Here is a 27,144-nt window from a genome sequence, read left to right on the forward strand (position 1 = left end):
AAAATCTGATTCAAACAAAAAAATTCTCTGAAACTGTCCTTATCCAAATGCTTGGTTTCTTGATTCACAACATATTCATTACGTTTGGAGGACATGTTTTTCAACAAACTATCGGCATTTTCATAGGAACCAATTGTGTTCCTCTTCTTGACAACCTGTTCCTTTATTCTTATAGGGTGACTTAATATAGAAACTTCTAAAGAAGAAAGAAAAGAAGTTAGCAATATCCCTTAACTTTTCTTTCCGCTATATAGATGATGTTCTCTCACTAAATAATTCAAAATTTGGTGACTATGTTGAAAGCATCTATCCCATCGGACTAGCGATAAAGGATACAACAGATACATTTTAAACAAAAACACGACTAGTACACACCTGAGAGAACTTGAAGTTAATGATAGCCATTTGAAAGCAAATAACAACTGGTAAAAAAAATCATGTTTCTAAGACTAAAATATCAATCAGTACTCTCCTGGATCCACAACTGAGACTATGCTTCTTACATCTATAAAAATAAAATTACGAGGTCCAATTTGTCAGCCGTCATCACGTAAAACGATGAATCAAAGAATTCAACGTAATATATACTAGCTAATATAGGACAGTGGTGTAGATTAAAAATTATACCACCCCAGACCCCATAATTAATATTGCCAATAATTATCAAGTTCCGGGTCGAATCTAATACCGATACTAATAGTATATTCACCTGTTACTTATTACCTTATCGGTACGTTCTGCATCTGACAGGCGCACCACCAAACGGTGTATTTAGGATTTTGCTATATACACGGGTCAAAATCACAGGGTTGACACTACTAAATTCATTTATTGTCAAATTGTTCCCTATTGTAGTATTTTAAGAAGTAAGACTTTCTAAGATAACAATACGATTACTAAAAATATGGACTTAAAATAAGGCGTATAGGTACAGGTTTCAATTTGTTATAAGCGGGCATGACGTAAACAGCGAATCAAAGAATTCAACGTTATTTATAACTAATATAGGACAATGCTATTGATTAAAAAATACTCCTATCCAAATATTTAATATTACCAATAATTGATAAGTTCCAGGTCGACGGGTTCAGCCAGAAAGATTTTAAAACAGAGACAATTGTGTATTTTAAAACCGGCATGACTTTATCAGATGACAATACCAATACTAAAATAAGGCGTAATTCAGTCACGGACCCGCGATATCACGGGTGTGTTCTAGTGGGATGTAAAATATTACGAGGATATTTGTGGTAATGATAGAATAACCAAATGAAATTTAATATCGTTTGGTGAATAAAACTGACATCGACTACGTTATCTCAAATGATAAATGAGCATCTTGTTTTACCATGGCAGAAAATTAGGCTTGATCTTGATTCTATTCTCCACTCATAACGCTGGAGAATAGAATCAAGATCAAGTACTTTAGTAGTTTTATGTTGCTACGACCGACAAGTATGCTACTTATACGTTTTATAAACATAATTTCGTTTTATTATTTTTGTTTTTATTTTGGCGGATTTTTACATGCTAATTAAATGTTTTGTCGGATTGTTTTTATTATCACGACTACGAACAGACATTATCATCGAAGTCAGAATGTTCATAACAAGTTATCAACGATAACCAAATGTGTGAAAAGACGATATCTAAAACAAATGTGGAAAAAGGGTAACAGACCAGTAAAGATATAATCGGTTTGTCGAAGTCTGTATACATCGTGCATTATCAGCCGGTCGACGTGATGAGTAGCTTTTGTTTGCTTGCATTTCGCACTATGAAAGGTTCACATTATCCGCGGCTGATATTTTACGATATCAACTGTTAATATGATAATCCATACATATCGTACTTCATATCCATAAAGGAGAAACAATCATTTATGATATAATGACAATTTAAAAATTAAAGTGCAAACATACTATTGAAAAATACTAAAAACCAGTCAAGCGCAATTAGTTTAATGTCATATGCATACTGATTTAAACATACAGATTAAGTAGAATTTACACCTGTTCTTTTTAAGATCATATGGGAAATATAAATAGGACACCTACGTAACTTTTTCGTGGAACTTTTTTGAATTATATAACAAATTGTTAGTCACTGGTTGTCAGCATGCTATTCTATTTTTAAATTCCACAAATGTTTGAAGTACATAGTCGATAATATAGATATTGAAGATAATCGCTCGGGTAATAAACTTTTATATGAATGGTCTAACTGTATTTAAGTCTCTAACAGAAGGTATAACTTGTAATTTGGTGCCATGATGTTTAAAATATGGGGACTTGCCTTCTCTCTGTGTTTTCTGAATATGATATTTGCAACCCCAAATCATGAACATGAATCAGAATGTAACTGTACCATAGAAACGGTTGATAATGGAGTAAGAGAAAAAATTTCGCGACTGCTTGAAGGTGGAAAGAAAGTTATATTTCTTCATCTTTTATTTACTAATCAAATAAATCCCTTTCCGGATTCATATAGGGGAGATACGTACAGCTCTATGAACTGGGTGAGGATAGCTGGTCGGCATGGTAGAAGTTTATTGTTTCTTAGGCCGGAATTCGAACAACTTTCGTTGACGACGTTGTCGCTAGAAACCGGATATATTGAAGTGTCGTTAGTACAAAAACCAGAAAACTGTTTATTGCACTTTAATACAACGCACGTTGAAGACAAACTAAGAGATATTTTATTGTCAGACTTTAAACCTGGAAAGGACGGAGGAAGCTTAAGTGAACACGAGTTTATATGCAATATGCATATCAGAAATGATAATTCGTATGCACAGTTCTTTTATCGCTGCTGTCATAAACGCCCGGACGGTAAAATAGTTTGCCAAGATTTGATTTATGATTATTGGATTTATGTTGTCTTTATATGTGTTATCATTATAAATGTAGTAGCAATTATGTTTACTCCGTATCTTATTCCAGATTCTTTTTACCGAGAGAATTACGGAAATATTATATATGAACATGAGTTGCTAGAGAAATTAAAAAAATCAGAGTAACTAAAATTTCTTCTACCGAAATAGAATTCGACAGGGATGACAGGCCAAGTAGAATGGTTTTGCCGATTAAACATATAAAGAAAATGACATCATTTTACCAATTTATTATAAATTTAGACGTAACAGAGGATGTACATGAGTTTACATTAGGTAAAGTTATTATCGCAGTCCCATATCAACGGCTAATACCAGCTAACTATGTTCCAGTCGGAATCATGAGGACATTTTACACTATGTTTGTTAAATGTGACTTACGAAAATCACCGACCTTTTCTGGATGTTGCAGAGGAAGCATTTTGGGAAAGCTGTCCGAACTTAACAATATTACTGATGAAAACAAAAAAGAAATTAAAGACAAACACTCCTGGGTTCGTTATCTTAAACAATTCATGAGAGTAATGATGTTTGTAGCAATCTCATTGCCTTGGACTTTACGAATTATTTTCTTCTACTTGTATGAAAAACCACACTTATTACAAAAGGTAAAAGCAGCCGCAGAACGAAACATGACGCTTTCTTTTCAGTGGAACCTGACATATACGCTTACACCAATTCACATGTTGTTCTTAGTGTGCTATATAATTACAGTAATGGACGCTTTGGTTTTCGGAATAGTGGGCCAGAGAGTCAAAGAGAAGCTTCAATTGTTAATGAGGAAATGTTTTCGAGACATGCGTGAAATGTCACGTTCTAAGGTATTTGAATGGTCCGCTTTAGTTCTCGTAGTCCCCTTTGAATGGTGTGGTATCTTTGGATTTTTTCTTTATGGAATATATTTAGTTTGTATCGCGCCTGTAATTTTAGGAGCTTTAATATTTTATTGCCTACCGACAATGAATTTGGTTATACGCTTATTGGTTCATTTTGTTGCCTATTTGATGCCATATAGAGAGAAAAAGACACCGAAAAGGCATTCCAAAAAGTCAATTTCAGATAAACTTCATCAAATGTTTCATTTAGACATTTTATCACACAATGAGTCCGTAGAACGACACCAACACAAAAAGATGAAAAACCGACTTCTACAGCTTTTTGTATTAATCGCTTGTTTATCTACCGTTTTATGTTTGATCTTACTTACCATGGAGATGGTCCTGTTTATAACAGAAATATTCATATATACGATTATAGGAATAATAATGAACGCGTCAGCAATGTTGAAATACATCTCTTTGATATTCATGTTGGGATTGTATGCGAGAGACTGTTTTAATGGAATATCAGATAAATATCTTGAATTTAACAAATCAATCAATCAGTTAATCGTCGAAAAGATACGTCCGAATGTTGAAAATGTAGCTATGTTGGATTCTGAAGATCAAAAGAACACAGCATTTCAAGTGCAGACAAAACATGCGAATAGAGAAAACGAAAAGGATGTTGAACTTGTTGTTAAAGACAATACCCTTAAATGGCGAATACGCCGATTGGTCATGTTTTTGGACGTACATGACAGACCATATCTACCGGAGAAGTTTTTTAAAGCAACATATAATATGAACACTACAGGTGTCCCCGGACCCTTAATTTACAATATAGTTCAAGCTTCATGTCGCTTCTTGTGTATATGCGTTTTCTTGATGTTTGTTGTGCTGATAGTTTTAGCTTTCGGAGATGAATACCAGATATCGGGTACCAATCAGATGTTGGCTACCCTTGTTGGCGGATTTTTACCATGGGTATTTCGAAATATTTTATTTAAATCTAAAGACGCCTTAGCACTAGATAAAGAAAATATAAGTTTTCAAAGTAGCCTGGGAAAAGAAATTAAAGATTATGTTCAAAACTGGGACATTGCAGATATTGATTTAAACATATGTAACACTGGAGAAGATGAAAGCCACGCTGATCAAACATTATCCACAACTGGCCTAATAAACAATAGAAATGAACAACACACACATGACATAATGGTTTAATGAAAAATGCATTTAAGACATTTTTAAAGTTCTTAAATATATAATCTACCATTGCATCCAGTGTGTTATGATATTTATCGACTCGAGACAGTTTGTTTTTTTAATATAAAATGCTAGGTTCGACGAGTGTTTTAAATATTTAAAATTTAACTGTGAAAAGTGGATAAATATCGTATTACACGCTATTTGGTGAAGAAATCTGATTCTCCAATGATTTTCAAAAAATATGCAGGCAAGGGATAAATTGACGAAGAATTAGAGAAATATATATATATTAAATCTGTGAGTTCTGAATGAATATGTTTCCAATTTGTGTTTCTAAGGCAAACATACACATACATATCGTTGTTTTGAGGATAGTATCTGGTATAGTGATTAACATCCCTGCTTTAGAATACATTTCTATAAATATCGACAGTGCAATTTCCAATGATAGGAACTCCTTTTACGACTAAAATTGTACCACTTTTATTATGAAGTATTGACAAAAATGATAACCTGGAATGGAAAGTTTATATGCAATACTTATTCAAAGGGCAAAATAAAGAACTGTTTGGCATATTTCCAACGTGTATACTAGTATGTCTCGAACTTCTAAGAGTTGAAACTTACACTAAAGTTTTGTACTACCTTGACTTAAGGATGTACACCTATGAGAAGCCATATGACTTTAAAAAAATAATTGGTGAAGAAAAAATCATATGGTGGTGCACTTCTTTTTTTGCTACGGCCCTTTTAAAGTACCCAATTTTGATGATTTTCTCATTTTTTATCAATTTTAACCTATTTTTGGGCTATTATCATGAAAAAAAAATCAAAATTCCACAATTAAACTTTCTTTTATACTTTCAATAAAGATTAAGGGGACCAATCTGAATAAATTTGAATTAAAAACACTTTAGGTAGGTGTTAATATAAGAAAGTTTTATCATATTTTGATGTTTTTTTGTGTCAAATTAACCATGTTGTCAATTTTGTAAATTTGTGATTTTTCTCAGTTTTAATTACAAATTGCATATCTTTTCAACCATTTTGTGATAAATAATTGTAAAATACATATCTAAAATATTTGAAAAGAAAAACAAGGATGTGGGATGTACATGTTTCTGGTAAAATCATTTTTGTATCCCTCACCCATTTTCTACAGATTTTGGCTAAAAAGACTAACTTGATTGGTAATGAAATTTTTAAATTTGATTCCTCAAAAGCTACTCATTTGAAATACCCAATTTTTTCACAGAGTAAAGTTTGATTATGCTTTTTATCAAATTAATTTCTATTTACCACTTGTGACCCATGTTTTGGAAATAATTACAGAACGAGATTTCAATGAGACTGAAACGTCAGAAGAGTACATCCTTCAGAGTTTCAACATATTTCAATTCGACCACTATGCATTAAAATTCTTATATCTGGTAACATTCTTAAGTAATGTCTCTACAAGATGAAAAATTAGATCATATATGGTACCCAGAACGTAAAGAAAATTGAGTATCTATGACTATTATATATTCCCCAAAAGAGGCGTGATTTAAGAATCAGCTGTATTTACAAAGTGCAACGTATCAAAGCTATGCATATTGGAGTATATTACGGCAGTGTAATAAAAGTTTTAAGTTTTATTCTCGAGAAACTACTTTAGAATCAAATCTGCATAACTAAACAGATTAGTTCGAGGATTGAACTATATTAACAAAAGCCGAAATGATGTAAACGTTTAAACAACAATAGGCCACCTTTTCGGTTCATAAATGTTACTTACACAACAAACAAGTTCCCTGAATAGTATAGTTACCATTCCGATTAAATTGATTTTTTTTTATGTCAATTGTACCTACCAACTCTTTTATTTTTTCTATCTACAAATAGGTCGGATATGTATAATATATTTGGTCTTAATATTATAAATTACAACACTTCGCTTGCCCTGGTTTGTTTAATTAATATTGTTATAAAACTTACTTCTGTTAAAAAAAATGATGTATAAGAATAAGATTTGCCATTGAGAAAAACTCTTTACAAAAACCAAATCAAGTCGAAACTTTTGAATCCGTGTTGACAGTTTATGAATAGCCAAATGTGAATTTTAAATTTAAAAAGTACCTAGCAAAGACTATTTCGGGGAACTGTTCACATTTAATTTAATTGATTTACACGTTTGAAAAAATGTTTGAATGATTGTTTTTAGCAATTTAATTAAAGGATACTAATATATTCATTAAACAAGGCACTCACACCACATCTTCCTATATCTATATAAATAAAATAGCAACACAAAAAAAATTCTTCTGAGCAGATTACAGAAAATGAACCACAGTTTTCTACATAAATTTTTATTGTATGCGAAATAAACACTTATGTTTTTATTAAAAACAGACAGAAAACAGGCTCATGAAATTGTTTTTAAGCAGTAATTGTGGAAAGTCGCACTTCTTGTTTAAATACGGATCTGTTATGATGACAAAGCAAAACTTCGATCAGATTTGTTGATTGATTGTTGGTGTTTACCATCACTTTCAGCACTATTGGATGTATTGCAGCTCTTCACAAGAGACAAACATGACACAGCAATTTACAACTATAGATCACCGTACTGGCTTAAACAATGAACAAAGAGCATACCACATAGTCAGCTATGAAAGAACCACACCTTAACAATATAAAACAATTAAAATAAAAATGAGCCATAAAAAATGTTGAAAAATGCTTAACTGATCAGCATGATACAAAAAGAAAACAAACATCTTACAAAACACAGAATTGACGTGGCCGGGAACTTGTACATCCTAACAATAAAAAGACACTAGGGGGACAACCATTTGATATTCTAGGGGTGGGGTGAGGGGGGACAGGAGAATTTGGTTTGGATCGGTTATTTATTTTTGTAAACTAAGAGGACAGATAATCTATTTTCTGCAGTATAGAAGCAAGATTTTTTTATTTTCATTAAAGCAAGGGACTGATTATTTATTTTCACAACTATATTAATTTTATGATATTCGAAAACATAAAATTTTAAAATTATAAATTATTTGTTTATTATAAATAATACATGTAAAGTCAAGTCATTATGTTGCATTTAATCAGAATTAATCATCATCCTCTGTAGAAATGAATCTTCTACATTCCCAACTGCATATACATATATTGCATACATACACATTATTAAAGTTTGTTTGCATCTTGCTTTTTTTCAAGTATTAGCAAACATGTTTTGCTTTTTTTTTTAAAGGTTTTGGAGCCACTGAAGGCACAAGATTGAAGCTGTAGAACAAATGATGCAAAATCATGCTATCTGTGTGTTCCTCCAGACCCTTTCTTAATCTGAAAATGCAAGTTCTGTTTTAATATTTTTTTTTGACAGTAATTTGGTCTCAAAGCAAAATGTATAAGTGTAAAAGTAAAATGTATAACTGTAAGACTTAAGTTTCTAGGGACAACATCAAAAGACCTGATGAACAAGGTAATAACAAAATTTCTAAATTACAAAAGGAATGCAACACTAACAGAATACAGAAGGATAATCAATGAACAAAAGACAAATAAATAAGAAACATAGATCCCGACAAATCAGGGGCAACGTCTCAGGGAGAACAAAACTTACTTCTTGCAAGGCACTTGCCGTGAACACAATTTGATATGGAGACAAGCGTTGGGTTTTGAAATTTCCTACATGAGGCATTTGCCTTAATGTTAAGTTACAGCCCTCAGTGTAATAAAAGCGAGGTAAGTGTTCCTACAAAATATACCTCAAGTTAAATAAAACCAATTTGCAAACATTTCAAGTATATTTAAATAATATCTATACCTTTATTATTAAAAGATTTGGGAATTGTTTCCCGATTTTTTTGTGGAAAAAGATTAACCTGTTGCCATCTCATACTTTCGATTAGACCTGCTGAGTTATTTATATCTTCAATACATACATGACATAGCAAGGCAGGTAATTTATTTTCTAACTACCACAGAACAAACCATTTATTTTTGTGATGATCAAGGCCAAGTTATTTCAAAATCCATCTGCCCCACTCCCCACCCCCAGAATATGAAATGGTCGTCCCCTAAGGGCAGATTTGAAAGGACACACAGTTACTGACAGTTTGTTCAAATTCCAGAACAACTGATAAAAAATATGCATCTAAAACTAAATAAGAAATCATTACACACCTAAAATCAAATGGCTTAAATGTAAAGACGCCATAAACAGTCAAGGAAATACATGACATTATGTAATGCCAAGATATAAGTATCGACAGATTGTAGATCCACGAATGTGGATATAACAGTTATATTAAGTTTGCTTTAATTTACTGATAACAAAATCAATATTAATACCATTAATTGTTTATAAACCCAGTGTTGAATATATAATATTTTACAATGTTTTATAATTAGTTTATTTAAATATTTTAAGGATTGAAAATTTTATTAGAACGTTCTAAAGTTTTGGTATACAACCTCTCAGTAAAAATGTATCCATATATTCCGAGACATCTTACAATATTATAGGACGTATACTATTTATTTAAGTGTTGGTTCGTGTTGTTTATTCTTTAATTTTCTAATTTGTGTCATGTGTACTATTGTTTGTTTGGTTTTCATTTTCATTTTTAGTCATGATGTGCAGTTTATTTTCGACTAATGAGTTTGACTGTCCCTCTGGTATCTTTCGTCCCTCGTTTAAGTCCGGCGCCTTCGACAAATCTTATCTCGTCGAAATGGTATCGGTGTGCTGTAACTTTCTTGTTTTTTTCTTGCAATGTTTGTGCATCCCCCTTTTACACCATGTATCTCAAAGAATGGGAAACCTACCAGAGGGACAGTCCAACTCATAGATCGAAAATAAACTGAAAACGTACTAAACTTCTTTTACCTCACGAGACAGGTCGTGACTGAGGCTTTAATCAGGTTTAAACAATCATTACTGTAGAAACAAACGACGGACGCGTTTAAGGGCCATCCTGTATTTATGGGTCTTTTTCAAATTGGTGACTTTAATCTTTGATTTTTCAACTTAATCTTAAATTTTCAAAGTTTAATATTGGAATTATCAACTTTAATTTTGGAATTATCAGCTCTAATTTTGGAATTTCCATGCAAATTTAATTTTTGCATTATGAACTTTAATTTTTGCATTATGAACTTTAATTTTAGAACTTTCAAATTACACTTCGGAATTATCAATTTTAATCTAGGAATACTAGTAATCAACTTTAATCTTGGAATTATAAAGTTTAATCTTGAAATTATAAACTTCAATCTTGGAATTATAAACTTTAATCTTGGAAATACAGCGGCTTATATCTGTCTTTTATCATAAGATGCCTTTTTTGTCTTTTGGTAAGTATTTAGGAGTTGCAGTAGACGCATACCCTTTGATTTATACATTGTAATTACCTTGTTGGATTTTATCTGTTTAGTACTCTTGATATTAATTGCAAATTTGTTCAAAGAACTTCTTACTTCATGACTTTTCAATCCATGTTTATTACACTATTTATTTACAAAATTGCAGACCATCATAGATATATACTCGCTGGGATAATAATTTTGAGGAATCTAATGATGGTTTGAACAGAAATAATTTATGATTAAGCCAAATTCGCATGTCTGATATTGATATTCTTAAAACTTGGCTTCCAAAGCGAAAAAAAAACCCTCAGGAACAAAGTGCTGAATTCCAAATTCATTTAGTTTTTGTTCCAATAAACGATTTATCAGATGCCATTTAAAAAAAAGGGTTGTTCTTTGAAACAAGAACGGAAGAGAATTTTAAAAACATGATTTTTAGAAATATTGATAGTATAAAGAAGCTATACATAAAACACATTAACTGCAATGTTGTAAATTATAAATAACATTCGTTGCATTTGTATTTAACAAACAAAGTAGTATTTAACAAAAACAATTGAATCGTATGATTGCACAGATAACCATTACTTCATGACTTTTTTGGTCAATTTCGTGGATAATATTCGCCATTTTTCTTAAAGTGGACTAGATTTAAACTTCATAATGACATTAATATATGTCATCAAGTCTTAAAAACAGTTCTCGAAATGCATTCTATTTATACATTGTTATACATTGCACTTTTAAAGAGCGAGAATTATATCTTATTATTACAAGTCGAAATTAAGTGTTTAAAAATACACCTCCTCCTTGTTTCGCAAATGTTTTTCAATCTTTTGTGATTACGATAAATATCTGCTACGGACTATGTCAAATAAATATATATTTGGATTGAATCACATTTTATTTGGTAGATTAAGGGAAACTTTTCACAATGTTTAACATAATGAAATATTTTTATGATTACAATCTAGTAAAGGAAATTGTCTTAATAATTATTATAATCTGTCAATACGAACATATCAAAGAGAACTTTTGTTGAAGGGCAATTTTGTCAGTCATCCAACAAACCTTTTACCAAGTTAACTTGTTGATTCTTATACATACGGTATGACGTTCCTAATGGTTTTTTTTTTAACAATATGATGAAAAAACAAACAACATATTTTGTCCAGTTTTATATTAGGTTAAATTAAAACACTGAATCCACGTAAAAAGAGAAACTGGTTCATCCAATACTTTTTAGCAGTCTGGATATAGATTCGAAACAAGTTCAAAACCTGTATCCGTTTTATAAAACCAAAGATGTCAAGCAAAGCTTTTTCTCTTATACATATGTACTCATATGTTATCATACGGACATTCCTTACACTTGAATATCTTGTGTCGATGATTTAGAAATAATCAAGGTTATAACTCCTTCCGACAATGTTGAACTTTGATAGTTTTAGTTAAACTAATTTTTCTTTGATCGTTTAGCTCATCCGTGTCGGTAATTATCCATCCTTGGTTTTAAATTATTTTGATTGCCAAAGTTCCCGATCCAAAAAAGGGAACAGACGCGGGAAGAAATGTCTAGCTGACATGCTCGTTTCAATTGAGAAAAATACTCTTTAACTAAACAAAAATGTTGTTAAATAAGACTTTCCGCAAGGTATATGGTAATTTCAAAACAAGTGACATCCATTATTAAATATTTATTAAGGCCCTTGCAAATGCTGTAGGTGGTGTATAGAATGCTGGTTAGCGATTGAAAGCGCTCAATTGGTAGTTGTACCCTTATATGTCTCAGACTAAGTTACTATTGTGAGAAATTTCATTGCAAGGACCAATTGCAAGTTCACCTAGAATCGCAAGTCCAAATACAATTAGTACGATTTTTTTCTGTTAAAATTTACAATCTATTATATGTTGTTTTCAGAAATATCTATTAGATATCAGTTTTCAGATATACAGGATGTTGTTGATACAAAAAGTGATGAGGATTGACATAGTTTTACAACTATTCAATAGCACGAATTAGTTATAATTTATGTTAAGGATGTATTCTTCTGACATTTCAGTCTCGTTGAAATCTCGTTCTGGAATTAATTCCAAAACATGTGATACAAATGGAAAATATTAATACATATTAATAATATTATAATCAAACATAACTCTGTGAAAAAATTGTGTATTTAAAATGAATAGTTTTTGAGTAATCCAGTTTTCAAATTTTACGACCATTCAGGGGAGTCTTCTTAGACATTTTTTTTAGAAAATGGGTGAGAGGTACAAAAAATGATTTTACAAGATTCATGTACATCCCATATATTTTTTGTCTTCAAATTTGCTAGATTTTCATACATTTATAAGAAAAAAGTTTCAATTATAATCATTTTGTTCTTAAAACGGAGAAAAATCACAAATTTACAAAATTGACAGCATGGTGAATTTGAAACAAAAAAGCATCAAAATATGATAAAAATTTATTATATTAACACCTACCTATAGGTTTTTTTAATTAAATTTATTCAGATTGGTCCACTTCAGCTTTATTGAAGGTATGAACAAAAGTTTAATTGTGGATCTGTATTTTTTTTCCATGATAATAGGCCCCAAAAGGGAAAAAAAAATGATGAATAATGGGAAAATCATCAAAATTGGGTATTTTCAAAGGGTTGTTGCAAAAAAAGACGTAAACCAGCATATGATTTTTTTAATCACCAATTATTTTTTTATAGTCTTATAAACCCAAAAAAACAGGTAAAGGAAAAAGTTTAATTCTAGAATTTTTTACTTCTCAGAGGTGTACAGTACATCATTAAACCAACGAGTTAGATATTCAGGTAACACATGCAAGTGACTAAACTGATAGTACTCTGATGCCAATTGTTTCCAGAAAATAATCTGTCTTATGAAGAGGCAAGTCTAAAAAACCATTTACATGTTCAAATCGGTATGAAGTTCGTTGCATTGGTATTCAACCATTATTATATATCGTATTAAAAACAATTGAATCAGTGATTGTTAAACATAACCTTTTAATAAATTAACTTAATTCATAACGTCTTCTTGCCTATTCCGTAGACTTGTTTCTTTATATTTTTGAATTACACTAGATCTAAACTTCTTTACAAATTAGTAAATTATCAAGTCTTTTTATCAAGTTCCCATAATTATGTTTTATCTATACACTGCACTTTAAAAAAGGTTGATTAATACTTCATTGTCACATCCAAAAATACGTATAGTATATGCACTGTCAGATTTTTTTATTCAATGACTCAAATCTTTGTACATATTTGTTTTATTGTCTGATTAATTTTCTATATTTATTTGACAATAATTGTTTTTGTTTTTTAATTATGTTTTTTTATGTTTTATTTTGTTGTTTGTGTTGGTTTTTTTGTTGGGTGGGGGGAAGGGGGGTGACGAGGGTTAGATAATCTATATTGAGTTTTTTGTACATTATATTTCATCGTTTCAATAACGTAAAACTGCCTCGGTTGGCTCGTACTTGCCATATGTTTGGTGGGTATTGAGTTAGAATCTGGCCTGGTCAAACATATGACCTGAAGATTTGCATTTCCTGCTTCTCCACCAAGCACGCAGCAAAGGAGTTAGAACATTGATTGCAACACTTGACGTCAAACAACCAGCCAACTATTATATAGATTTAATAACGTGGCAAAAGTATATTATTCTAATCTTATGTTGTGGTCGAGGAAGGATCAAGGACACTCAACAATAAGGAGAATACCCCACTCCCTAATTAACAACTCAAAATATAATATATATACATATGTATTGTAAACATCTGGTTCCAATAATGTATGACTAAATAGGTTTAACAGTATTCACTTTTTCTGTAGCGATACACAATCAGTAAATATAAAAAAGAAGATTTGGTATGATTGCCAATGAGACAACTATCCACAAAAGACCAAAATGACACAGACATTAACAACTATATGTCACCGTACGGCCTTCAACAATGAACAAAGCCCATATCGCATAGTCCGCTATAGTAGGCCCCGATAAGACAATGTAAAACAATTCAAACGAGAAAACTAAAGGCCTTATTTATGTAAAAAAATGAACGAAAAACAAATATGTAACACATAAACAAACGACAACGACTGAATTACAGGCTCCTGACTTGGGACAGGCACATACATAAATAATGTGGCGGGGTTAAACATGTTAGCGGGATCCCAACCCTCCCCTAACTTGGGACAGTGGTATAACAGTACAACATAAGAACGAACTATAAAAATCAGTTGAAAAAGGCTTAACTAATCAGATGGACAAAAATACAAGTCGACGTGGCTGGGTACTTATACATCCCGACACAAAAAGACGCAATGAACAGATCTGAGAGTACTCGCAGTTATCTGACAGCTTTTTCAAAGCCACTAACAACTAATGAAAAAATCATGCAACTACGACTAAACTATCAATCCGTACACATCCAACATCCAATGGATTTAGTGTAAAGACGTCATAAACAGCCAGAGATAAAACATAAACTGGTGCAATGCCAAGTTACAGGTATCGACAGATTGTAGATCCATGAATATGTATATGCATATAACATACTAGTAATATTTAGTTAGCTTTTAATTTTTAATGCCAGTTTTCAGAAATACACGATGGTCTTTGGTAAAAAAGAAGTGATGAGAATCGTCAATAGACATGATTTTACAATTTTTATATTTCATTGAAAACATGTAAAGTACAAATGTAGGTCCTAAAATATATTTAATACACGTCATATGCAAAATCAACGAATAGAAGCTGCAATAGCGGATTATTAAACACAGACAAAGGAGTCTCATAATATGTAAAAATAACCATTAAATCATAAAGTCTTTTTGTGTATTTCATGGAATTGGTTTGCAATATTCTTAAACTTAACGAGATTTAACTTGTATTATAAACTTGAAATGTCACCAAGTCTTTATATCAGTTCCTGGAATATTGGTTTTTACACACTTCGCTTTAAATGGGCGTGAATAATATTTTATTCGTCACAAGTACTGAAGGTCGAATATACAAAAAAATATAAGTATTAAATACTCGTCCTTCTTTCGTAAATGTCTTCATTCGGTTGTGATGGCGATAAATATCTACTGACGACATCGAGTAAAGTCACAACTGTTTTGTAGTAGTGGGTTATCAAGGCAAACTTTTGACAATGTTTAACATTATAAAACATTCTTAGAAATACAGTTAAATTATTATAATAGTAAATTTTATCTAATAAAAATCTGTATATACATGAATCAGAAATATAGTTTGGAACGGATATTTTGACAGTCATCCAAAAATAAAACATTGTACCAACATAGATGACAGAATTGAACACGTTATATATGGCTTCTGATGCCAAAACCAAAAACTTATTTTATTCCATAAGGCAAAAATGTACCCCTAGTTAAAAGTGTCATACATAAATAAAAATTAGAATTTTAATATACAGAACTCGGACATTGAACTACACCATGTACACGTTCAATTAAACTCATTCGCAAAAATCAACAACGTTACACCATTAAATTACCGAAAGCAATTTAAATTCCAATTTTAACAAACTTATATCAGACTGTAGTAACGTGTGCGCTATCCTTTACTCAAAAAACAGAACTCTGACGTCACCAGAATCACACTTTCGATATTGTGGATAACAAAAGGAAAGTTTGGAAAAGTTAATATAATAATTGAAATCAAACAGACATTCTCTGTGCCAATTCCAAAAAGAATCCCTAAGAAAAAAATAGCAATTTGAAATCGAGTAAAATTTAGCAGTTAATTATTGTATGCAGTTGGAAAGTGGATCATACTGCGAGATTTCGGAAATTGTCAAATGTGAAACAAATGTGGTCTGGTGAAGGACTTATATGATTGAAATTGAAGTGTTTCTAATATGAAGAAATTTCCTTTCTTCTTTCAGTAAGATGGAGAATATGTGGTATTAATACTCAAATCACAAATATATAGTTTAAATATGTTAAACTGGTCAAAACATTTACTACATTTTATCACCGGTATAAGGAAATAATTCGTAAATATAATTCAACATGCAGACATCTTATACGTTCAGGTATTTCACATCTTTTATGGTAATATTCTTTACAAAGCACAAAAATGTCAGTATTCACCTCAAAAGCTTACAAAACCTTTAAACAGACTTATTAAGAAGGGATATAGTTACGATACTGTTGTTTGGGCATTACAGATTGCATATTTTGGCTTTAATATTGATTCACTTATAGGGTCTTTGCATCGGAACTAAACACATTTATCTAAAAAAAAAAAGTTATTGGCATGACACGGGTTATCTTCTTCTCATATATCTTATGATAGTATGATACTAAACCCATAACGGGAGGGATTGTGCCTGATATTCATATGATGAAGACATAATCTTTCAATCAGTTTAATTGCGGTCTGGAGCTGGCATGTCAGTTAACTGCTTGTAGTCTGTTAACGTTGTTATTTATGTATTATTGTCATTTTATTTATTTTATTTTGTTACATCTTTTGACATCGGACTCGGACTTCTCTTGAACTGAATTTTAATGTGCGTATTGTTATGCGTTTACTTTTCTACATTGGCTAGAGGTATAGGGGGAGGGTTAAGATCTCATAAACATGTTTAACCCCGCCGCAAGTCAGGAGTCTCTGGCCTTTGTTCGTCTTGTATGATTTTTAGTTTTAGTTTCTTGTGTATAATCCGGAGTTTAGTATGACGTCCATTATCACTGTACTAGTATACATATTTTTAGGGGCCAGCTGAAGGACACCTAAGGCTGCGGGAATTCTCGCTACATTGAAGACTTATTGGTGGCCTTCGGCTGTTGATTGCTCTATGGTCGGGTTGTTGTCGCCTTGACACATTCCCCATTTCCTTTCTCAATTTTATTGTTCTTATTCTCGGGTAACTTTCTTCTTCATCTCTTTCTTGCTTTCAAATCTCACTCAATTTGTCAATCTTCTACCATTAGATATACAAATTTAACAAAATTAATAAGATGGTTTTAAGAAAAAAGTTATTGTCGTAATGTTGCGATCAGTTTGGATGACGATATTTTTTTTATCTATTTTGTTTGCATGTAATTGAAGTGGTGGTCTTTCTGTTGTTACCATAAAACGGGTTGTGTTCTTCTCATATGTTTTATGATAATACAATAATAAGTAAAACCCCTAACGGGAACGATTGTACTTTATATTCATATGAGAAAGACATAATTTTTCTATAAGTTTACTAGAGATAAAGGATACTACAGATACAGTTAAGTTGGCCTCATATCTTGACTTACATCTAGAAATTGACAATGAGGGTCGGTTGGAAACAAAAATTTACGACAAAAGAGATGATTTCAGCTTTCCAATTGTGAACTTTCCATTTCTAAGTAGCAACATTCCAGCAGCACCTGCATACGGGGTATATATCTCCCAATTGATACGATATTCCCATGCTTGCATTTCCTATCATGATTTTCTTGATAGAGGGTTGCTGCTCCCAAGGAAGCTATTAAACCAAGAGTTCCAAATGGTGAAGTTGAAATCATCCCTTCGTAAATTTTACGGAAGCCATCACGAGTTGGTTGACCGTTATTGAATAACCGTTTCACAAATGATATCGGATATGTTCCTTACGTCGTAACTACAATCCCCTTCCCTTTCATGAATGTGACCTACCGAATTAGACTATTTACCGGATTTGTAATCACATAAGCAACACGACGGGTGCCACATGTGGAGCAGGATCTGCTTACCCTTCCGGAGGACCCGAGATCCCCCCCTAGTTTTTGGTGGGGTACGTGTTGTTTATTCTTTAGTTTTCTTTGTCATGTGTACTATTGTTTGTCTGTTTGTCTTTTTCATTTTTAGCCATGGCGTTGTCAGTATATTTTCGATTTGTGAGTTGAACTGCCCCTTTGATATCTGTCGTCCCTCTTTTATCGCTGCATTGAAGACTTATTGGTGGCCCTCTACTGTTTTCTGATGTTTGGTCGTGTTGTTGTTCCTTTCACACATTCCTCATTTTGATTCTCAATTTTATTTTAGGTGCCAGCTGAAGACCGACTCCGGTTACATGATGTTCTCGCTGTGTTGAATACCCATTGGTGGCCTTCAACTTTTATGTACACTTAGGTCGGGTGGTATTCTCAGACACATTGCCAATTTCCATTCTCAGTTTTATTGTTGAGTTTTAAACTTCCTGAATGAGTACTTTAAAAATTACATAAGGGAGAAACCATCCGAGACAAAAATTAACTGAAAAAATGTATAGTAAGTCTGTAAAAGGATATAATACATGTCATATGAAAAAGTGGCATTCACGTGACGCTACTGCAGGTATGTGCAGTTGTAAATAACGTCCTTTGTATTGGTGTTAATGGCGGATGACTAAACAAAAACAAAGGAATTGCATTATGTGATTTTTTTCGTGAAAATTATTTCGCAATATTCTTTAACTAAACTAAATTGAACTGTCATTATAAAATATGAATGTCACCAAGTCTTTATACCAGTTCCTGGAATATTGTGGTTACACACTTCGCTTTAAAGGACCTGAATAATATTTTATTCGTCACAAGTACTGAAGGTCGAATAAACAATGTAGGTATTTAATACACAACGTCCTTGTTTCGTGATTGTCCTTCATACTGTTGTGAATGCGATAAATATCTGCTGACGACATCGATTAAAGTCACAATTGTTTTATCATAAATAGATTTATCAAAGCTAACTTTTGACAACGTTTAATAGTATAACACATTCTTAGAAATAGAGTCAAAATTAATTATAGGAATTTTCTTCAATTATAATAATCCGTCAATACATGGATAAGAAATAGTATGGACAGGAAATTTTGACAGTTACCCAAAATACATTGTACCAACATGGACGACAACATTTAAATCATGATATGGCTACTAAAGCAAAAACCAAAAACTTATCTTATTCATTCATGTAAAAATATACCTCTAGGTCAAAGTGTCATACGTAAATAAAAGATTGTTAAATAAATAATTATTTTAATATACAGAACTCGGACATTGAACAACAACGTTGCACCATTAGGTTAATGAAAGCAATTAAATTTCATTAAACGAATGTAAAACTATATCAAATTCTTAGAAAGAAAGAACGAAAGATACCAGAGGGACAGTCAAACTTATGGATTGAAAACAAATCGACATCATGACAGAAAATAAAACGACAAATATGTTCTCTAATTTTTTCCTCGAAAACAGAAATCTACTTTGCCCGTGTTGACCTCATTAAAATTTACCTTTCGATCTTGTGGATAGACAAAAGAAAAGTTTGAAAAACTTAATGTTGAAAATCAAACAGATGTTCTACGTGTCCATAACAAAGAGGATCCCTACAGAAACAAAAGCAACTTACGAGTATAATTCAGCAGTTAATTATTTATGCAGTTGGAAATTGGAGCATAACGGCCGATTTTGGAAGTTGACAAAGGTGAAACAAATATGCTCTTGTAAAGAACTTATATAATTGAAGTGAATCTAATGAAAAGACTTTTCTCTTCTTCCTTCAGTCAGCTGGAGAACGTGCACGTGGTATTGTCTTAAATCCCAAATATCTAGTTTAACTATTTAGTTGTCCTTATTCTCGGGTAACTTTCACCTTCATAATTTGCTTACTTTCATAATTCAATATTTCAATCTTCTACCATCAGATATATATACCAATTAAACAAATCAATAAGATGTATTGTCGCAATGTTGCGTAAAGTATGGATGACGATACAGATTTATTTGAATTTCTTTGAAAAGGTGGACTTATGATGCAATAATGAGCACTACATATCTAAACAGTATACTATGCATTTTTCATACAAAAATAAAAAGTGTACAGTATTGTCTATGTCATGTATATTTTGCCCACGACTTTTTAAAGTATGCAATGAAGGTCGTATAAACCGACTTTACATATATGTAAGATCTTATTATCAAAGTTTAGAGATAACTAAGATAATTCATCAACTGTTGACTAAACAATTTTTATGAAGTTCTTTAAAATTATAACAAGCCCGTATAAAACACTCAGTGACTAACCCCTAATTTATCAAGTCAATAGGACTTCGCATCTGTATATCAAATTTATTTGGGTTAAGTCTTTGGAAACATACTGTGGAAAATAGAATAACACGTGTTTTTTTTTTGCGTTTTTGAATATGGGAGAAATCCGTTTGCGTCCCCTGCTTAACAAAATTGCATAGAATCTAGTATCATTTGCACCAAAAATGAAATAGCATCGTAACATGTTTGGGCTATACATTTTCAGCAAACTTGTCTTTCTGTGAACATTCAACATAAAATATAGCTTTAATATTGTTAAATCAGAAGCTTTTGCGATGTTTTCCTAATGGTGTCAGACCACCAATTACTCCCTCCAATTTAGAACGTATGTAAAAGTAGTCCTACTTTGACACAAAATAGTGCTTTTGATGTCATTGTTTACTTAAACTAACCAACAAATTTGCAGAAATGAAACTTTTGGTGAAAGGGAAATATATTTAGACCATTTTGAGCCAAAATTCACTTGTGTATGAGTTTGCATTAAAAATTCAGGATTAATGCGCTACATAGTACACTAATTTAAGATTTCCAGAAAACCGGGAGTTATTTTGGTTGTACCTGTCTTTTCAAAATCAGAAATTTGTTACAAGACTTTAAACATTGGTTGAAAATTGGCATGTAGGAAGGTGATACATGTACAATTCAGGATATACCTGGTTTCCTTGAAGTTAAACTTAAGGTAAAATATTTAGAAAGCTGTGAAAATTGCAAAATTTGGTTGAACAGATAGGGATTTTTAATTGGTGGTCTGACACCTAATGCGATGAGGACTAAGACTCGCATTCTAATATCAAAATGATACATGCATTTGTATCTGGCTTTCATTATTTCTAAACCACCTTATCGAAGATCGCAGTTTTGTTCTTTTTACAAAAATCGCAGTTATTAAATGCACGCAATGATTTTTAAATTTCATTTTTTTTAAATATAAGGATAGAAAGTTTGACTTATTTTTGTTCAGTGTAAGATAGGGATACTATATTTATAATGGGTCTCAGTTAAAACATTCAACCATCTATAATACTTTAGAAACGAATTGCCTTATTTTCAGGAAATAAAGTTCAGATTATAAGGCTGTTCTCGCATTAGCATAATAGTATACACTTTTAAGGCAATTGTCTTTCTCTTGGTTTATTATTAGCTTTATTTATAATAATTCAATTTTGGATGTAACGCGTCTTCTAATTGGCTGACGTTATTTTGTTATGAGCCCATAGACATAATTTAGTCATTTGACTGTGACGTCATAAACGTTTTTTCATGGTTTTCTACGGTTTAAAATGGAATTTAGAATTAAATTATCAGGAATGATTGTAATATTTTTTCTGTCTATTCGAAATAACATAAAAAATTTGGTGCACACTGCTAAATAACCCGCTACGCGCGTTATTCAGTGTGCACCAAATTTTTTATGCTATTTCTTCATAGACAGAAAAAATGACAGTCATTCCTTAATTGTGTAACAAACAACCTTTCAAATTAAATTCTATGAGAAAATAAATCTAAAATAGTAAAATATTCCTATCATGTCTTTATTTGTGAATAAACCCTCAGTTGTATTATCTACAATTTTCCCGCACTAACCAACTCCCTTTGTTTCTGTTTATTCAATAAGTCCTGTAATTAACAAATCTAAGCTTGAACTGATTTTCACTATAATTGTCTCTCTTTGCCCATTCTAGCGGGGGATATTCAAACATACATAATTACGAAAGCGATCGACTTGTAAAAAAAAATGACGCGATGTTCGGTTGAAAGTAATCTGTTTAAATCCAGACGGAGTAAATTAAATTTAAACCTGATTCTGTTATAATCAGCAATGTTTAATGTATTACCTACACGTATATAAGCTGAATGAACATTTCTTAAAATCTAAACTGTAATAAAATTGTCTATTTGATTTTTTCTGAGTTGAGTTATTTTTCATAAATCTAAGAATATAACAAAAAAAAAATAATAAATTTGTCATTGCATTCTACATTTATTTAGAAGTACTTTCTATTGTGTAATTTGCCTCCCATTTTGCTTCAATCTACCTACGAAATCAATGTAGTGATAAAACAAACAAAAAGGGTAATAATTACCAGTATATTCTTTTCACCGGATTTGTGTATCATGATTCAATGTGTATGTTCGAAAAAGGTACAGTACTGTTTAATTTGCGTTTGTGACCAAACATCAAAACTGGTATGTTTAGCTTCATATTATACGACACCAGGCGTATTGCTTTCTTTGCATCTTTATTCCCTTGCTTTGTTTCTTACAGGTAATAAGTTCAATCGTGCTCCAGCGATATAAACATGTTAAAAATAAATTTTGTTTGGTTAAGGAGGTAGACCTAGGTTAAGGGAAATAACTCTTAAAATCATCAGTACGTTTGTGTCAACCATTTTCAAAAACATATACTAAGCTTCTAGGTTACATAGATTATTTTCAATCTGTTTCAGGTAAATGCTTAAAATACATTAGATAAACTTGACTTTTACAAACGCTTGACTGATTTAAAGAGTTATCTCCCTGAACCAAGGTCTACCCCCTGAAGTAGGAATGTGTTCTCAAATGAAACATTTCAAATGAATGCTATGCAACAACTATATAATCTACTTTGTACAGGTTGTTAACAATCTTATCGATGAAAAACAACAATGACGCCCAAGTCAATCTTCTTACGCGTTGTTTTAATGATTCTGTAATGTCCAACCTTCCTTTAACGATAAATGTAATGTACCGGCACCATTTCAAACAGACAAGTGATAGATTGGATGTAGCTAATCAGGGGTTAAAAAATCCACTAGCCCGACGCCCGGGACTAGACATTTACGCCTCGGGCAATCAAAACTTATAACCCAGTAAGCCCGACGGACTAGTAACAAAAAAATCTTGGCGTTTCTAAAATTTCTAAAATAGATAGTGGAAAATCCCTTCATCACTTTTCTATCTTAGCCAATAAGATTCAATTACGTCATCCGGGATTCCAAGAATTTGAACTGGTTTGTACAGGTCCTTATGCACAGTAACATGTTTTAAAAATAGAACAGATAACTCCGGGTGGCCCGGTATCATGTATTGATCGCAATTATTGTACTTTCAATATCGATTTCTCATTATATCTTATTAGGGGGATATTTTTCATTGGTTCTGTCAATTTTCCAATTAACGGTACCCGGGGGGTATAATGTATTGATAGGTATTGATCCGTCTTGTCGGACAACTGTTTAAGCAGGGAGCACGAAACTATGTCAATGCAACAAAATTGATTAAAATATTTTACTACGGCAAGCGCAGAAACTTCATCAACTTCAAGTTCAAAGCGAAAATTGGCAAATGAAGGGGGTTGTAATGAGGCTGATGAAAATACATCTAAAAAAAATAGAAAGTACGATCGGGACAAGCGAAAAAGAACGTTCATAGCGACATGGAATGAAAGATTCCCGTGGGCAAGGTCGGATGTTGAGGATGAAATATCCGAGACTATGTACTGTGAATACTGTCGGTGTTTTCCCGAGTATGCAAATAAAAAATCCGCCTTGTATGTGGGGACATCAAATATCAGAATTGATCAACTTGTCTCCCATGATAAAACAAATGAACATGTTTTCTGTGCCAAAAATATTTAACGGCCCATAGTACTACAACAAATAAAAACGAACTAGTTTATAGAAAAAAGGTGACTCCTGTCGAAAAGCATATTTTTAAAGCTTTAGTGAAATTATCTGACCAAGAAAAAAACAAAATGAGATATCTGTTTAATACGGCCTATGCAGTAGCTAAAAATGGAAAGCCCTTCTCCGACTTTATTTTTATGATTGAAGTACAACAAATGAATGGACTTATTGACTTTGAAAATTACAAAAACATTCCAGCATGCACAAAATTTATTGAGTCCATAGCTCAGGTCATAAGGACCGGCATCAAGGCTGACATGAACAAGGTCAACTTTATAAGTGTTATGGCAGATGGTTCAACCGATTCAGCGGTTATAGAGCAGGAAATTATTTACATAAGGTACGCCATGTTAACTGTCAATTAACATTTAATATAAGTAAAATTCCAAATATTTCAAATTCTTCCCTTTCATTGGACAAGCGAAAAGTTAAGTTTGAAAGAGTTTAACTTAACTGTTTTGCAGAACTTTTCCTTTTATATGTTCCTTTAATTTTTCTATAACTTAGCACAAAACAACGTAAAATACCTATGTATAAAAAAGGCAATGAGTACCCCATTGCACATCATCATTTCGAAAATATTACTTTATACTTCGTCTTGCGTGTGAAACTGATAAAGTTAAAAACATTTATAATTAAACTTTGGTGTTGTCTCATTTGGCAATCACACTACATCTCCTTATTTTTATATTTCAGTCCTGTCTCATATGAGCCGACTTATTCACCGACCGTGTACAATATAGTACAAGTCCTACTCACATTGAACTTTTATTTCAGGTATATGAATCCAACTGAAAAATTACCAGTGGTTAGAATGATTGACAATTGTGTAACTCAATTTTGCAGATGCTCCGGGAACACTCGAAGCCATACAAGAAGGGTTAAAATCTGTTGGTCTCGATTTTGAACAGTTAAAAGCCAATGATGGGATTCATTCAAAATTATTAATGGTTAATTTTGATGGGGCTTCGGTGAATTTTGGTTGTAAAAGTGGCGTTGTAAAACGAATGCAAGATGCAGTGTCTGAAAAGTTGTTTGCAATTCACTGTATTGCTCATAAGTTAGAACTGGCAGTTTTAGATGCAAATAAAAAATTTACCTACATGACAAAGTTTGAAAATACACTGAAAGGAATTTTTTACTTTTATCATTATTCACCGCGGAGAACGCGACAAATAAAGGAAACCGCAAATACGTTTGAAACTGATTTGACATATTTTAAAGCAAGTGAGATTGCTGGCAAGCAAGGACAGGGCAATTAAAGCTATGCAAAATAATTTTCCATTAGTTGTTAGTCATTTGGAGCATAATTATGAGGCTGGTAATAGAGCAGATGATGCTAATAAATCTAAAGGGTATCACAATGACTTGACTTCTTTTAGATTTGTCAAAGTTCTTCACTTCCTGTTAGATGTCTTGCCTATTGTAACTAAACTGTCTAGGTGTTTTCAAAAGAATAAAATCCTGATTTTTCAAGCCAATGATCTCATTGAATCTACAGTAATGGAATTCATTGCGTTAAAAACTGTACCAGGTAAAAATATGAATGACTTTGGAACAGAGTATGATGTCGACAGTCATGAATATAAAGGTGTTAAATTGCGAAGTTTTGCAAATTGTAAAATTTCTTACACAGATGATAATGATATTATGAATTTCCTTACAGACACTATATCTTATATTAATAAGAGATTTGAAAATTTGAAGCAGGAACCACTATGCTTGTTTGGAATCTTTGACATAAGTAAATGGCCATTTGATGTTCAGCAATTAGCTTTGCATGGTCTTCGTGAGATCAGAAAACTTATGACTGAATATCTAAATGAACACTTTACTGAGGTTGAAATTGACGAAATCCTTGGACAGTTTGCAGATTTTAAAGTAAAGTGCAGGCATCTGAAAAGTGAAAATGTTGTTCAAGTCATGTCTAGCTATATATTACAAGAATCAGTTAAGGACACAGCATTGGCTAAGCTTGTTGAGTGCATAATGTCAATTTCTATAAGCACAGCTAGTTGTGAAAGGGGGTTCTCACATATGAAAACTGTGAAAAAACAAACTTGAGAAGTACAATGACACAGTTTAACCTAAAGAACCAGCTTCTTGTTATGAATGAAGGTCCAGAGTTATTACAATTTAAACCAAATGCCAGTATTGAGCACTGGCTGTTGTCCAGCTAGTTACCTGTAACACAATTTTTTAACCCCTGAGCTTTAAACTTAGCGTTTCCTACTCTGTATAATTGTATTCAATACCGAACTATCGAACTATTTATTATACATTGTGCTATCCAAAGTCTTTCATTGCAAGAGTAAGTCCCATAGTCAGAGTAAGTGCAGGCTCGCCGTAACATAACCTGTGTGTAAAAAGTAAAATCACACAAATACTGAACTCAAGGGAAAATCAAATCGGAAAGTCCCTAATCACATTGTAAAATCAATTGACAAAACACATCAAAAACAAATGGACAACAACTGTCATATTCCTGACTTGGTACAAGCATTTTCTAATGTAGAAAATGGTGGATTAAACCTGGTTTTAAAGCGCTAAACCTCTCACTATGTACGAGAGTCTCATCAAATTCTGTTATATTTACAATGATGCGCGAACTAAACAGAGATAATAAATAAAACAGTCGAAATATGGGTACAGCAGTCATCATCGTGGTAGAATTTTAAAAGAAATAATTTCGCGTGTCTGAAGTCAGAACATTTATACGTCACATATTTTTGTAATCGATAATTTAACATGGGCAATGTTAGCATAAAGGGTTAAAAAATCAAAAGTATGGAAGAATTAATTTCAGAAATAGACCGAGATTTAATGAGTCCAAACGTTCTATAGAATTTATTAGAATCCACGAATGGTTCATTCCACTACTTAATTAAAAACAATTGACGTTTGTGGTTCCAAGTATTTTCTAATTTATAATAGAAATATAACATAATGACATATAATAGAACAATAGCATACTGACAGGATCTTTTAAAGTACAAAATCACGTTATAAGAACCAACGAAACACATAAAGTCGCATATACAAAACACACCAGCAAAAAAGAAAGATAATGCAAACACTTTGACGGGATG

At 32.0% G+C, this 27,144-nt stretch overlaps 2 protein-coding genes across 2 annotated transcripts; both read left to right on the forward strand.

The window, feature by feature from the left end:
* The first annotated feature begins 3,069 nt into the window (after positions 1-3,069).
* On the forward strand, positions 3,070-5,229 carry LOC139490348 (uncharacterized). Its single transcript, XM_071277165.1, has one exon. It carries the CDS (start codon positions 3,073-3,075, stop codon positions 4,936-4,938), a length of 1,866 nt encoding a protein of 621 aa, XP_071133266.1. The 5' UTR covers positions 3,070-3,072; the 3' UTR covers positions 4,939-5,229.
* Positions 5,230-25,002: 19,773 nt separating this feature from the next.
* LOC139490006 (zinc finger protein 862-like) lies at positions 25,003-26,119 on the forward strand. The gene is given in 2 exon segments (XM_071276859.1): positions 25,003-25,271; positions 25,273-26,119. Coding segments are annotated over 2 exon segments (1,116 nt in total).
* Positions 26,120-27,144: the final 1,025 nt, after the last annotated feature.

The sequence above is a fragment of the Mytilus edulis genome, chromosome 9 (assembly GCF_963676685.1).
Source record: "Mytilus edulis chromosome 9, xbMytEdul2.2, whole genome shotgun sequence".
Taxonomy (NCBI): domain Eukaryota; kingdom Metazoa; phylum Mollusca; class Bivalvia; order Mytilida; family Mytilidae; genus Mytilus; species Mytilus edulis.

Coding starts and splice junctions, on each gene's coding strand:
- LOC139490348 (XM_071277165.1), top strand. CDS start 3,073: ATGGTTTTGCCGATTAAACATATAAAGAAAATGACATCATTTTACCAA.